The 12,762-nt window shown below is 43.8% G+C and overlaps 1 protein-coding gene across 5 annotated transcripts in view; it reads right to left on the minus strand.

The window, feature by feature from the left end:
• Positions 1 to 5,047: 5,047 nt before the first annotated feature.
• Rab3ip (RAB3A interacting protein) overlaps positions 5,048 to 12,762 on the minus strand; it is a 43,369-nt gene continuing 35,654 nt past the window's right edge. For 4 of the 5 annotated variants that reach the window (XM_050135484.1, XM_050135483.1, XM_050135486.1 and 1 more), the window contains 4 exons: positions 12,626 to 12,738; positions 9,468 to 9,567; positions 9,310 to 9,379; positions 5,048 to 6,629 (listed from right to left, as the gene is read on the minus strand). In XM_050135484.1, the coding sequence (XP_049991441.1) occupies positions 6,547 to 6,629; positions 9,310 to 9,379; positions 9,468 to 9,567; positions 12,626 to 12,738 (366 nt within the window). In that variant the 3' untranslated portion in view covers positions 5,048 to 6,546. Of the gene's footprint in view, positions 6,630 to 9,309; positions 9,380 to 9,467; positions 9,568 to 12,593; positions 12,739 to 12,762 lie in introns of those variants that run through there. The other variant, XR_007590616.1, reaches the window with a different exon arrangement.

Genomic DNA, 12,762 nt, shown 5'->3' on the forward strand with positions numbered 1-12,762 from the left:
TCTAGACATACACATGGATTTATAAATACAACTTGTTGAGTCCATTTAATGTAGCTGTTATGTTTGGGGGCTGGCCCTGGGGAAGATGGAGTCCCCCATTCTCAGCCATCATTAGTTGCCTGTAGTTCTCCACCCCAAGGGCGGGGTCTTATGAGATTTCCTTCATGGCTGTGTTTCTCTCCAGCTGATTATTATCAAGCTGTTTCTCATGTCCTTCTCCCAACAACAGCGATCACAGGGTTTTCAGGCATCCTTTTAGTGAAAGTACTCTCTTACTGAAAGATGACTTATTTTTAACAGGTATCGATTTCATCAGTTTTCCCCCATCTATTGATCAGTTGGCTTTTGACTTTTATCCTACAGCAAAGGAGATCAATTTTCTAATATACCGCTTTTGCTGCATTCCTTAGACAGATTTCATTTGGTCAGTGTGTTAGGTTCCTGACTATAACAAACTCATACTTTTCATCCCTCAGATTTATTCTATCTGGTGTTAGTATCAAGGTGATATTAGTTTGCCTGTAGCTGGCAACTTAAGCTATTTTATGAGCAATCCATTCTTCTTGGTAAAGCTACGCAAGAAAAAATTTCTCTCCTTTAATAAGAATAGTAAGGCTTATTTCTTCTTCATCAACTTTTTCCTGGAACCTTTTCACTTTCAATTCTCGCGTGAACTGGCATGTCTGACGATACCCACTGCATCTGGTTAGTATCTTCAGAATCTGTAATGGTGACTCTTTCCATTCCCAGCGTTGGCTGTCTCTGTCTGTTTTTTCTCCATGATAAACTTGCCTAAAATTTTGCTCACGTTCTTCAGTTCACTTTGTGTTGTGGTCCACAGAGTCCTTTCCTTCACTTCCCTGAGCGTAGTTTCTGTAATGTTATTCAGTCTGTCACTTTGCTCACTCTTTTTTTTTTTTCTGGCCTTTTTTTAATTTTTTTTATTTTTTTTAATTTATTAAAGATTTCTCTCTTCCCCACCTCCGCCTCCCCTTTCCCTCCCCCTCCCCCAATCAAGTCCCCCCCCCTCGTCAGCCCAAAGAGCAATCAGGGTTCTCTGCCCTGTGGGAAGTCCAAGGACCACCCTCCTCCATCCAGGTCTCCTAAGGTGAGCATCCAGACTGCCTAGGCTCCCACAAAGCCAATACGTGCAGTAGGCTCAAAAACCCATTGCCATTGTTCTTGAGGTCTCAGTAGTCCTCATTGTCCACTATGTTCAGTGAGACCTGTTTTAACCCAGGCTTTTTCAGACCCAGGCCAGCTGGCCTTGGTGAGTTCCCGATAGAACATCCCCATTGTCTCAGTGTGTGGGTGCACCCCTCGCGGTCCTGAGTTCCTTGCTCGTGCTCGCTCTCCTTCTGCTCCTGATTTGGACCTTGAGATTTCAGTCTGGTGCTCCTATGTGGGTCTCTGTCTCTGTCTCCTTTCATCGCCTGATGAAGGTTAATATTCAGAAGGATGCCTATATATTTTTCTTTGGGTTCTCCTTCTTATTTAGCTTCTCTAAGAACCCGAATTATAGGCTCAATGTCCTTTATTTATGGCTAGAAACCAAAAATGAGTGAGTACAGCCCATGTTCCTCTTTTTGGGTCTGGCTTACCTCACTCAGGATAGTGTTTTCTATTTCCATCCATTTGCCTACAAACTTCAAGAAGTCCTTGTTTTTTACTGCTGAGTAGTACTCTAATATGTATATATTCCATACTTTCTTCATCCATTCTTCAATTGAAGGGCATCTAGGTTGTTTCCAGGTTCTGGCTATTACAAACAATGCTGCTATGAACATAGTAGAGCATATATTTTTGTTGTATGATAAGGTCTCTCTTGGGTATATTCCCAAGAGTGGTATTGCTGGGTCCAGGGGTAGGTTGATCCCGAATTTTCTGAGAAACCGCCACACTGCTTTCCAGAGTGGTTGCACAAGTTTGCATTCCCACCAGCAATGGATGAGTGTACCCCTTTCTCCACAACCTCTCCAGCAAAGGCTATCATTGGTGTTTTTGATTTTCGCCATTCTGACAGGTGTAAGATGGTATCTTAAAGTTGTCTTGATTTGCATTTCCCTGATCGCTAAGGAAGTTGAGCATGACCTTAGGTGTCTTTTGGCCATCTGAACTTCTTCTGTTGACTTTGCTCACTCTTAATAGGTGGTTCTCAACCCTCCTTGTGCTGTGACTCTTTAACAGTTCATGCTGTAGTGACCCCCAGTCATAACATTTTCATTGTTACTTCCTAACTGTAATGTTGCTACTGTTATGAATCATAATGTAAACATCTGTATTTTCCAATGGCCTTGGGTGACCCCTGTGAAAGGGTATTTCGACCCCCATGGTTTGTGACCCACCAGTTGAGAACCACTGCTCTAAAACAATTGATATATGATTTTTTTCTAAAGCCAAAAATCTGTTTCCTATATTTTGTTATTCAATACTTAGAATTTAAACATTTTTTGATATTTCCATAAAAAAAAAAATAGGGTCTCTGCTGGGTGGCGGTGGCGCACACCTTTAATCCCTGCACTTGGAAGGCAGAGATAGGCAGATCTCTATGGCCAGCCTGGTGTACAAGAGCTAGTTCCAGGACAGCCAGGATTGGAACGCTGTGGAAAGGAAAGAAAGAAAGAAAGAAAGAAAGAAAGAAAGAAAGAAAGAAAGAAAGAAAGGAAGGAAGGAAGGAAGGAAGGAAGGAAGGAAGGAAGGAAGGAAAGAAAGAAAGAAAGAAAGAAAGAAAGAAAGAAAGAAAGAAAGAAAGAAAGAAAGGAAGGAAGGAAGGAAGGAAGGAAGGAAGGAAGGAAGGAAGGAAGGAAGGAAGGAAGGAAGGAAGGAAGGAAGGAAGGGTCTCAGTAAGTCTATGCTGGCTTTGAACTTGCTGTGCAGCTAAGGATAACATTGAACTCTTTATCCTTCTGCCTCCTAATTGGGGAGGGAGGGTTCTAGGCAGGTTCATGACACTCAGCTGTACTTCATCCCCTCCCTCCACCTTGTCTTTGTAGCATTATGTAGTGGACACTTCTATCTCTAATGCTCACTTTTAATTTTTAAGGTGAATTATTAATTCAATGATGAATGCTATCAGAATATTCTCCTAAACATTTTCTTTTTCTTAGAAAAAGTGTTAAAACCAACCCTCTTGGCATAGCCAGAGGCCACATGTGGCTAGATGTCTCTGGAGATGGGGATAATCCGTCTGTCTGCAGGTCACTCCCCGGTCAGCAGAATCACAATCTGCATGGTCCTCACCCTCCTCCAGTGCCCCCATGTTTTCTCCAAGTCATGTTTAGCCTCCTCCAAGAACTGGATATTGGCCGCCTCAAGGTTCTTTCACATAGCTGCTTCCCATATACTTTTCCTCATTTGTTCCCTTTCATCTGAGAGTTCTGAGCCAAACCTGACCTTCCAGTTTAAGGAAGCCTTCACCATCCCTGCTCCTGTTTCCCCTTTTACTTATTTGGTAATTTCCATTTTTCTTACAGAGCTGCTACCAAAGACCATCAAGATTTTCCTCGAATATCAACAATTTTTACATGTCTAAGATATCAGCATTTTCTAGATTTCCCAGAGAACATTCCACAAGGAGGAGCGTCCCCTGGGTATTTCACTGTATGTAAAGTTTGTTTGCTGATCCCTGAGACGGCAGTTACTATAACACAGGGTGGTTTTCCTGTTACTTGTGAAGAGTGAACAAGGCCACTTCCGGCTGCAGGGATACGCCCACCCACACTGGTTTCACACATCGCCTGGGCAGTGCCGGTCAAGAGCTCTCCAGGGTCTTAGGACCTTGTCAAGTGAAGTACACAGGACAGGACAATGTGGTAGAAGAAAGTTCAGTTACATTTTGAAGACTAGCTGTCTGGGGGGTTGGATCACTGGACATCCAATACCAGGCAATGGGACTCTCAAAGTCCTCTTGGTCAATCCCTTAAGAGCCTCAGAAAGCAACTGTCTGGCTGGTGAGAGGACCAGTGCGGTCCAAGGTTAGTGTCTGCTTGGGCAGGAGTCAGGAAAGAAGACTCCAAAGCCCTGTTGTGCCGTTCATCATTGTAATCTGTCAGCACGGCCCTGCCTGCTGCCTGCGGATCATCTCCACCCTGGGCATGCTGCAGTGGAGGCTGGGTGCAGGAGCCCAACAGCAGGAGTAAGGGCCTTTTATCCTTGTCTATTTGGGCTATTAATCATATAGATACATGCATTTTCATGTAAATACATGTGCTATAAACACCATTTTGTTTGAACACTACCGTTTTCATTTCCCCCATTCTTCTATTTCCAGCCTACGCCCTGCACTTTGTGACTATAGATCATACACTGGAATCCAGTTTGGTTGGCTCTTTTCATATGATAAACTGCTGTTTATCACCTTAGAGCACCTTCATTTCCATGTCGCTTGTCACACTGCTTCTCTAGTCATTTTTATTATTGTTCCTCGGTGATACTGTTACCTCTAGCAAGTATCTGTCCCAACTCCATGCTTCCTGGTCTATGCCCGCTGTCTCTACTGAAGCTGGAAAGCGTCAATTCAGGATAGTCACAGACTTGCTGCTCCTATCACCCTGTGGTTTCCCTCATTTATGACATCAACGAACTTTCCCCAAGTATCTGGTTTGTTTGGATGTTTTGTGGTGCGAGGGACCAAAGCCAGGGCTTTGTGCATGGCAGGGAGGTTCTCTACCAGCAAGCCACACGCAAGGTTCCACTCTCCTTTCAAAGTTACCATCTCCTGAACTTGTTTTTCTTATTTAAGAACTGTCTCCAAAAGTGTTTTTTTTTTTTTTTTTTTTTTTTTTTTTTTTTTTTTTTTTTTTTTTTTTTTTTTTTTTTTGTGGAAAATCTTCTGAATCCCTGAACGAGCACATTCGATTTGATTCTGTGGGTGGGCTCTGTGACTGGTTCAGATTTCTCATGGGTAAGCTATCCGGCCATGAGAAAAAACATCCTTAAACACTAGGCATGAACATACAGGAAACCCCACCGTGGCCATGGGAGTGTACATACGCAAAGTGACTCATCACAACGGCATGATGGGTAAAGAACTGAAAACAACCCAATCTCTAGAAACAGACTGTTTAATTCCAATGAACACACAGTGATGAGGGGATGGAGATCTGCACCAGAGAGACGGCCCACCAGGTAAAAGTGCTGCCACCAAGCTTGATGTCCTGAGTTTGTCTGATCACTAGAAACCACACAGGAGGAGAGAACAGATCTCCAAATGATGTCATGTGACCTCCACAGGCACAGGCACTCTCCCACATAAATACATAAACTGTAAAAAACTTAATATGTGGAGGCTTACTCACAGGGAAAATTTATTCATTTTCAAAGCAGGAAGGAAAGGCTGGAGAGATGGCTCAAGACTCTATCGCGGAGAACCTTAGTTCAGTTCCCAGTGGGCACCTGGCAAGCTCACAACTGTCTGCAACTCCACTTCCAGGTCTGACTCCCTCGTCTCACCTCTCCGTGCACCAGGCACGAGTGTGATGCTAACGCACACACATACATACGCATACACGCATGCGCGTGCGCACGCGCGCGCGCGCGCACACACACACACATTCCCACACATACAGTCAATAAAGCAAGGAGGTCTTTATGTTTTGGAGCTGTGCATACAGAAGTAAGAAACATCTCAAAGCCAGGACTGGTTGTGCTCTCACTGGAGACAATGCCGTGGGATCGTCTTTCCTTTGCATCCCAACACTGTCTCCACCAGGAACCTCTCTTACTGGTAGAAATCGTTAGTAGTGTCTTCATGTCCGCTTTAGTCAAAACTTAGAGATCAGATGATGCTCAGAACTGGCAGATATCATTTTTAGAGCATGATGTTGTTTAATATTCCTTTAATTCCATGATAGTGCTCACTGCGTACGTGAACCCCTACATCAGGATGCTCAGATGCTCCTCCAGAGGAAGAGCCCCCGCTCTTCATTTTCTACTTGACATACCACGACAATAAAGGGATTCACTGGGTCACTGCGAGCTGAATAACAGTAACTTTGAACCCCAGTAAAATCTTTCTGCAAATGAGGGGGGGGGACAGGGAGGACAGGAAAAACTCAACAGGCTGGGAAAAAAAAAACTAATTAATTAATAAAAGAAAAACCTCACAGGTGGAAAACAAAAAACCTTTCTGCAAATAAACCCTTGTGTTTGAATGTCAACACACATATAGACACACAGTAAGCCCTGTGCACACAGCTCCGTCCTTGCTCCCCAGAGGAGTACAATGTGAAATACCATTGCCTTCTGCACTCTCCAAGCCAAGTCAGAGCTAAGGAAGAGACACACACTCGGTCTGGTATTTATTTGGTGGTTTGCTTTGCAGTGCTGAGGCCATCACCAGCACACTGCAACTCCTCGTAGTGTGGTCCGTTAAAGGACAAGCAAGAACAGCCCAGTCTCTTTAAAAGAAATCACAGCACTTCCTAGTGTAATCTGCAAGAGACCAGGAGTCTTGGGCCTTGTCCTCAGGAATAAATATTAGCCATAAAAATGTTCAGCCATTCTTCAGTTGTCCAGGGAGGATCACGCACGACCCCACGCAGGGTGTCAGAGTTCCTCTTTGAAATATCCCAGCTTCGCCAACGACATCTCCTTTCTCAGCTGCATCACTTCCCAAAACATCTGATCAACTGCACAGACGGAGAAGACACGTAATCAGAACGTGAGTCACTGCTCAAGCCTCAAGGACAATGCAGTTAGCCGAAATGCTTCTCACACACCTCTCCATGTTCCTGTGGACACCCCAGCTTCACCAGTCATTAAGAACAGTATTAGTTTTGTCGTGAGGGACATAATAAAAGCCAGCATTTCAGTGTCTAGCATCAAGGCTAATCCCCTCCCCTCCTTGAGTACACTAAGGCTAATTATCATAGGTTATTATTCAACCAGCGAGTCTTCCACCCTGAAGCGCTCTTCCTTGGATGGTTCCCAGAACACAGAAAATTCAGCAATGTTCTCTGAAGAGATAAAGGGAAGCTTCTGGATGGCTCAGATTAGAAATAAAAGCAAATGTTGGGGTTCAACTGCACACTTCCATTGTCCACACTTCCTTTTTAAACTTCCAGGCAAGTGGGGAAAAAAGGGCTGTGTGCTTCCAAAGCCATATAAGGTCTGTGATCGACACACACGTTCATCAGGGGGATCTGTGATTGACACACACTGTGGTCAGTGTTCATCAGGGGGATCTGGCCCCCAAAGCACATTTGGCAATGTCTGAATACCTTGTTCACTGCTGAATTTGGAGGTTCTACTACCATCTAATGAGAAGCCAGAGATTCTGTAAAATATCCATAACACACCCAATAGATACACACACAATTACCCAAGCTCAAAATGTCAATACAAGTATCCTTTATCTGAGGTGCTTGTGAGAAGAAAGGGTTCACATTTAAAAAAACAAAACCATTAACAGACACAATGAGATAACCTTGGGGAAAGAGCCCAAGGTCAGACCCAAAGTTAAAAGGCTTCCCGTGGAGCCTGCGGTGGTGGTGTAGGCCTGGAATCCCAGCAATGCAGAGGGAGAGACAGGGGAGTAGTGAGTTCGAGGCCAGCCTGATCAACAGAGGAAGTTCCCAAAGAGTTCCAGCAGAGCCAGAACAACAGTGAGACTCTCAAAACAAAACAAAGCAAAATAAACAAGAAAGGAAAAGGTTCCCTGTGGATCTTACACACAGAGCAAAGTAGTATTTTTTTGTACCTGCATTCTGATTATGAGGTCGGGGTGGCTCCAACTTGTGGCTCTGCATCCATGCTCAATGGATTACTTATTTTGAGGCTTTTGTGTTTGGGGGTTAAGGTACAAAGGCTGTAAACTCTGCCTTGGATTTAACTGGCCCAATCTTTTTTTTTTTTTTTTTTTTTTAGATATAAGGCTTAGATAATGAATAGGTTTTTATACAAGCGGTGCACACGGTATATAATGAATAGGTTTTTATACAGGGTGCACACGGTATATAATGAATAGGTTTTTATACAGGGTGCACACGGTATATAACGTGTGCCGGAGCAATGACAGAAACTAGTGGGTTGTCACATCTGCCACTCCTACTCAGGACACTTTCTTCCTATTTTCATCAAGTGAATTATTTTAAGACTTTCCCCAAATCTTTTACTTGTAACAAGGAGAAAATTTGCATCATATTATCCATCAACAGGTATTCAAAAGGTATTTTTATTAAAATTACAATAATCATTACACACAGACTAATTTTGTTTCATAGTCTTTAGCTCGAATATTAGAGATTGATCCCAGGCCTCCTTTATACATTAAAACTACATGTAATTCTAAATAAAGACGGCACAGTTCCGTATACCAGAGTCATAATGGCTGAACTAAGTCTTTGCCCATCTAATTCCCCGTAAACTTTTCACTAGGGCATGTGACTGAAAAGGATTAGTTTCTACTAGTCTTTTGCAGTACAGAAACATTTTCAACATGTATGAAAATTTACGTGGAAACATTTTCTACAATGTCAAATACAAAAAGATGGGTTTTCCTGACCTACCGCCTGCTCCTTCAGTTCTGGAACAATCACGTGCACTCAGTAAGTGCGCTGGGAAGTGGTCGTGATGCACCAGCCCTTCCGCTGGGTAGTTAAGGTAACACTGAGTTATATAGTCCACTAGCAGCTCTGGAGGCTACGCTGAAATGTTCACACAATCACAACAGCTCACGGATCTACTTCTGCTGCTTCAGAATGGGCATCTTCTGTCTGCTCAGAATCATCACACACGGAAGTAGAACACACAGGAAACTCACGGTTGGCCTCTTACCCTTTCCACCAATGAAAATAAATCTGACCACTTCTAGAGCTTGCTCATTTTCACACACACACATACACACACCCCTCCAAGTACCGGCAACCAAACCTAGGACCTCGTGCTAATAAAGCACCCTACCACGGAGCTATACCTGTTCCAATATTTTTAAATTGTTTGGTTTTCTGAGACAGGATATCATTAACTTGCTTACGCTGGCCTTGAACTCATCCTATCGTTCTCGCTTGCCTTCACTCTGCTGTCCTCGTGTCTCAGCCTCTGAGTAGCTGTCATTTCATCTCTCCAGATACCGTCCCCACTCACACTTTGCTTTGTCATGTATCCCTAGCAAGGTAAAACTGGCTCTGCTCAAAACTCGAGAGTAAAACGAGGGAACTAAAAACATTGTTAGAAGACATATTCTCTTCTAAAGTACCCAACCATTTTTGCTAGGACCATAAGGGAAATTCAGTGGACTTCCTTCTCCCATTCCTGTCCTGACCGGCTAAACTGCGATGCAGATGTTTACAGTGAACCGAGAGCACTCACCGTCCTGCTGTTTCACAAGGCCCTGCTGGATGTATCGAATGTATGTAAAAAAGTTACACACAGAAGTGATCTAGGCAGAGAGGGAGAGAGGTCATCAGTAGTCAGTTTCTAGCACAGCAAGCAGTGTTATTATTAAAGGTCAAGGTCATGCCACTTACCCTGTATCTGCAAAAAGGAGAAATATAGTAATAGTTGCTTGAGTCCCCGAGTTTAATTCTGTGCTTACAGGACTTACTCTGGCCAGTGAGAGCACATTTTCTGCAAAATAACAAATTTCAGTTTTGTTTTATAATTAAAAGCACTTGCCCTTCCCCCCTCCCCATTTTAACAAGCTGTCTCTTCATTACGACAGCGAATATCTGAGAACCTAACATGTGTCAGGCCTGTTCTGGGTGCTGGACTACCGTGACGAAAAGACAAAGTCCCTGCCCTGTGGGACTTATGTTCCAGTATAAGCTTACGACCGTAACACTGACCATGCTTCTGCAAAGAGACCCGGGGTATTGTCCATACGTCCCAGCTGACGGCAAATCTACAAATGCGCCAGCAGCTGCCGGCCAGCACTCCACTTGCAAACATAACTTCAGCTTCCTAGCTGAATCTAATCAAGATTATCAAGTCTTAAAAACCATCGCTAATGGTTTGCAGGGTGACAGCTGCCAAGCGGAGTGTGTTTGATTGGTAGGTTTTGTTGCATTTAGCAAAGAAGCATAAAGAAAGAAGCTGCCCTTCACGCACAAACCTCAACACCTGTGAGTGAGGCCCGCCCCATACCACCCTTTCTCCCTGCGGCCTAGGCTGGCCTAGGCTATACATTCCTGGAGGGTATGCATCTTTAGAGCCTGGCTCCAAGTAGCCATTGACTGACTGAAAATAGGCTCCACCAGGGAAGCATCAGGCTGGCTACAGCAGCCCCGCTGGCAACCATCAGCTGGGATCTTGGGGAGACACAACTACCAGTCTCTGGTAACACAAAATTAGCATAACTCAGGGAAACTAAGCGGCCAATTGTACCTGACATGCCACTGTAAATCACACGACAAAGAAAAACAACTATATGAACTACATTAGATTTCGGTTATACCTAAAAGAAATACAACACAGTGTTCCTCGACAGTGAAAAACCAAATGTAAAATATATTATTTGGAACAAGATGATTTTTGAGGTGGCCCTGCAAATCTTATCTTTTAATTCTTTTCAAAGAAATTTTGCCTTACTGTTTGTGCATGTGTGTGCTTGTGTACACACACACATACACACCCCTACAAATTGCTTTAATGGTCTCTGGCAATATTTTAAAGTACTAACAATTAGCTTGGGATGGATCAGAGGTCAGTAAATTTAAGGTTCAACTACTGGAAGTTCTTGTAAGTTGCAAAAAGTATAACTTATTCAGAAGGAAAAGTACCCTTGAATTAAAAAAAAAAGTTACACCTCTTCTTCTGGAAATATATTTTTTCTTTTAACATCTTGTCTCAATTTGAAAGGATTTTGCTAAAGTGGTCTCAGGTATTAATTTTTAGAGTAATAAAGTAAAAAGTCCCCTTCAAAGAGAGGCCCAAGCTCTGGCTCGCTGAGTGTCGTTCTGCTCTGTGGAGGGTCTGTGTGTGCAGTATGGATGCGCGTCTTTGCCCCAATAGAAGCTTTTCTCCACCTGCCTTTAAAAACAGCTGGCCATTTCTAAACGCTAATACAGTCAGTCAGCACACTGGGATTCTGGACTCGATGCTGACCTGCCCTTCTCTCTGAAGCTGCAGTGAACACGCCCCTGCTCCTCCACATTCTGCTTGCCTTGCCACAGGAGCACTGGAGGTAAATTCCTCCCTAAATCCAGCCTACCTAACTCGTTTACTAGAACCTTGGAAGTCCACATCGTCATCTACCATCATTCGGAGTACACTTTCATGTGTATAGTACATAAGACATACTGCAAGCACAGGCAAGTTCTATGTATTTAAAATAAGGTATGACCAGACCTCCAAAGGCTGGGCGCTGCTGCCACTACAGCTGACTTTCCATTTGAGAGGCTGCAGGGCCAAAAGGAAAATACTTTGGGGTCTATAGAATTTAATACTATAAATTCCCCTAAAGTTAGAGGCCACTGTGCTATAGGGTGTCACAGCAGGATTTAACACAGACTACAACTCTGAGGAGATGTGTGACCTGAGAATGTGTGTGCATCAACAGAAGCCGGTTACAGCTTCTCAACAGGCTCACGACAGCCCTGACGAGTCAAGGACTCTACTCTGTGGGGTCCTGGGGCTTCCAGTCTCCCACAGCAACCCGGTCCTAGAACCGAAGTTAAAGCACAATTACATTTGAGTTTTGGGGCAAAACCTTTCTCAGAGGCCTTCTCAGAGGACTGGATAGGAAAGGCTGCCCTGCTATGAAGTGCAGTGGTTCTTCCTTTGAAAATTTATAATTTCCAATACCTGTCACATGTGCAAAACAGAACTATTTGTCAATTTCGGAATCTTTTATAGAAATAATATGGAAGGTAGGAACAAATTATTTTTGTTGTTTTTTATAATTATGTTTATGTGTGTGAGTCTGTGTGTGGGTATGTTCATATAAGTGTTAAGAGTCCATGAAGGCCAGAGGTAGCAGATCTGAGTTACAGGTCTCCGTGAGCTGCATGATGTGGAGCTAGGATTGAGTTGGCGTTCTCTCAAGAGCATCAGGGAGCGCTTACCACTGAGCCATCTCTCCAGCTCCTGGTGCCGTTTTCAGTTCTCATAGGAACAGTTCTAAGTCAGTACCTTTCCAAATCAGTTTTGATGGCAATCCTCAAATTGAAGTACTTTACACACATACCAACTGTACACAGCTAACTCATTCATTCTCTCCTCTCTCACTCACTGGTTCTCTTTGGCAAAACAAAAATTTGGTCTACAGTTCGTTAGACAACTGTTTCTAATCCCTAGTCTCCCTGCATCCCCTCTTGTGCTCCATCATTAAGGGGTCTTAGTAACTCTCGGAGAAGGCCACACCCAGCTCCCGCCTTAGATCTGTAGTGGGGCCTTTCCTTGGGTACTTCTCATTCTCCACAGCCACACTGAAATCTAAGAATGCGCCCTCATTCTCTTAGTGAACCACACACCTTTCTTCACTAAACAGGACCACAACTTCGTCTGGAGGAAAATAAGAAAGTACCAGTACCCTCTGGGGATTTGTCCCGGGTCACAGGCGCTAAGAAGAAACTGAGGAGGAGAAGCGTAATCACATTTACAACACACAAATGAATGAACACAATGCCACAACGCAAAAACTTTCGAGAACTCACTCGCTCCCACAAGGCATGGATGGAAAACCTACTTTGGTCCTCCACATTCTACAGCTGAGGCTTTCACGAATCGAATGGGCTGAAGCCCCACTGGCTCAATGCTTAGAGTGTTGTTCTCCACAGCCTCCAGAACAGCCGAAGCCAACTTAAAACAAAAAGCAACAAAAAG

Source organism: Alexandromys fortis, unplaced genomic scaffold (assembly GCF_014885135.2).
Source record: "Alexandromys fortis isolate MF-2015 unplaced genomic scaffold, M_Fortis_MF-2015_v1.1 scaffold_24, whole genome shotgun sequence".
NCBI lineage: Eukaryota > Metazoa > Chordata > Mammalia > Rodentia > Cricetidae > Alexandromys > Alexandromys fortis.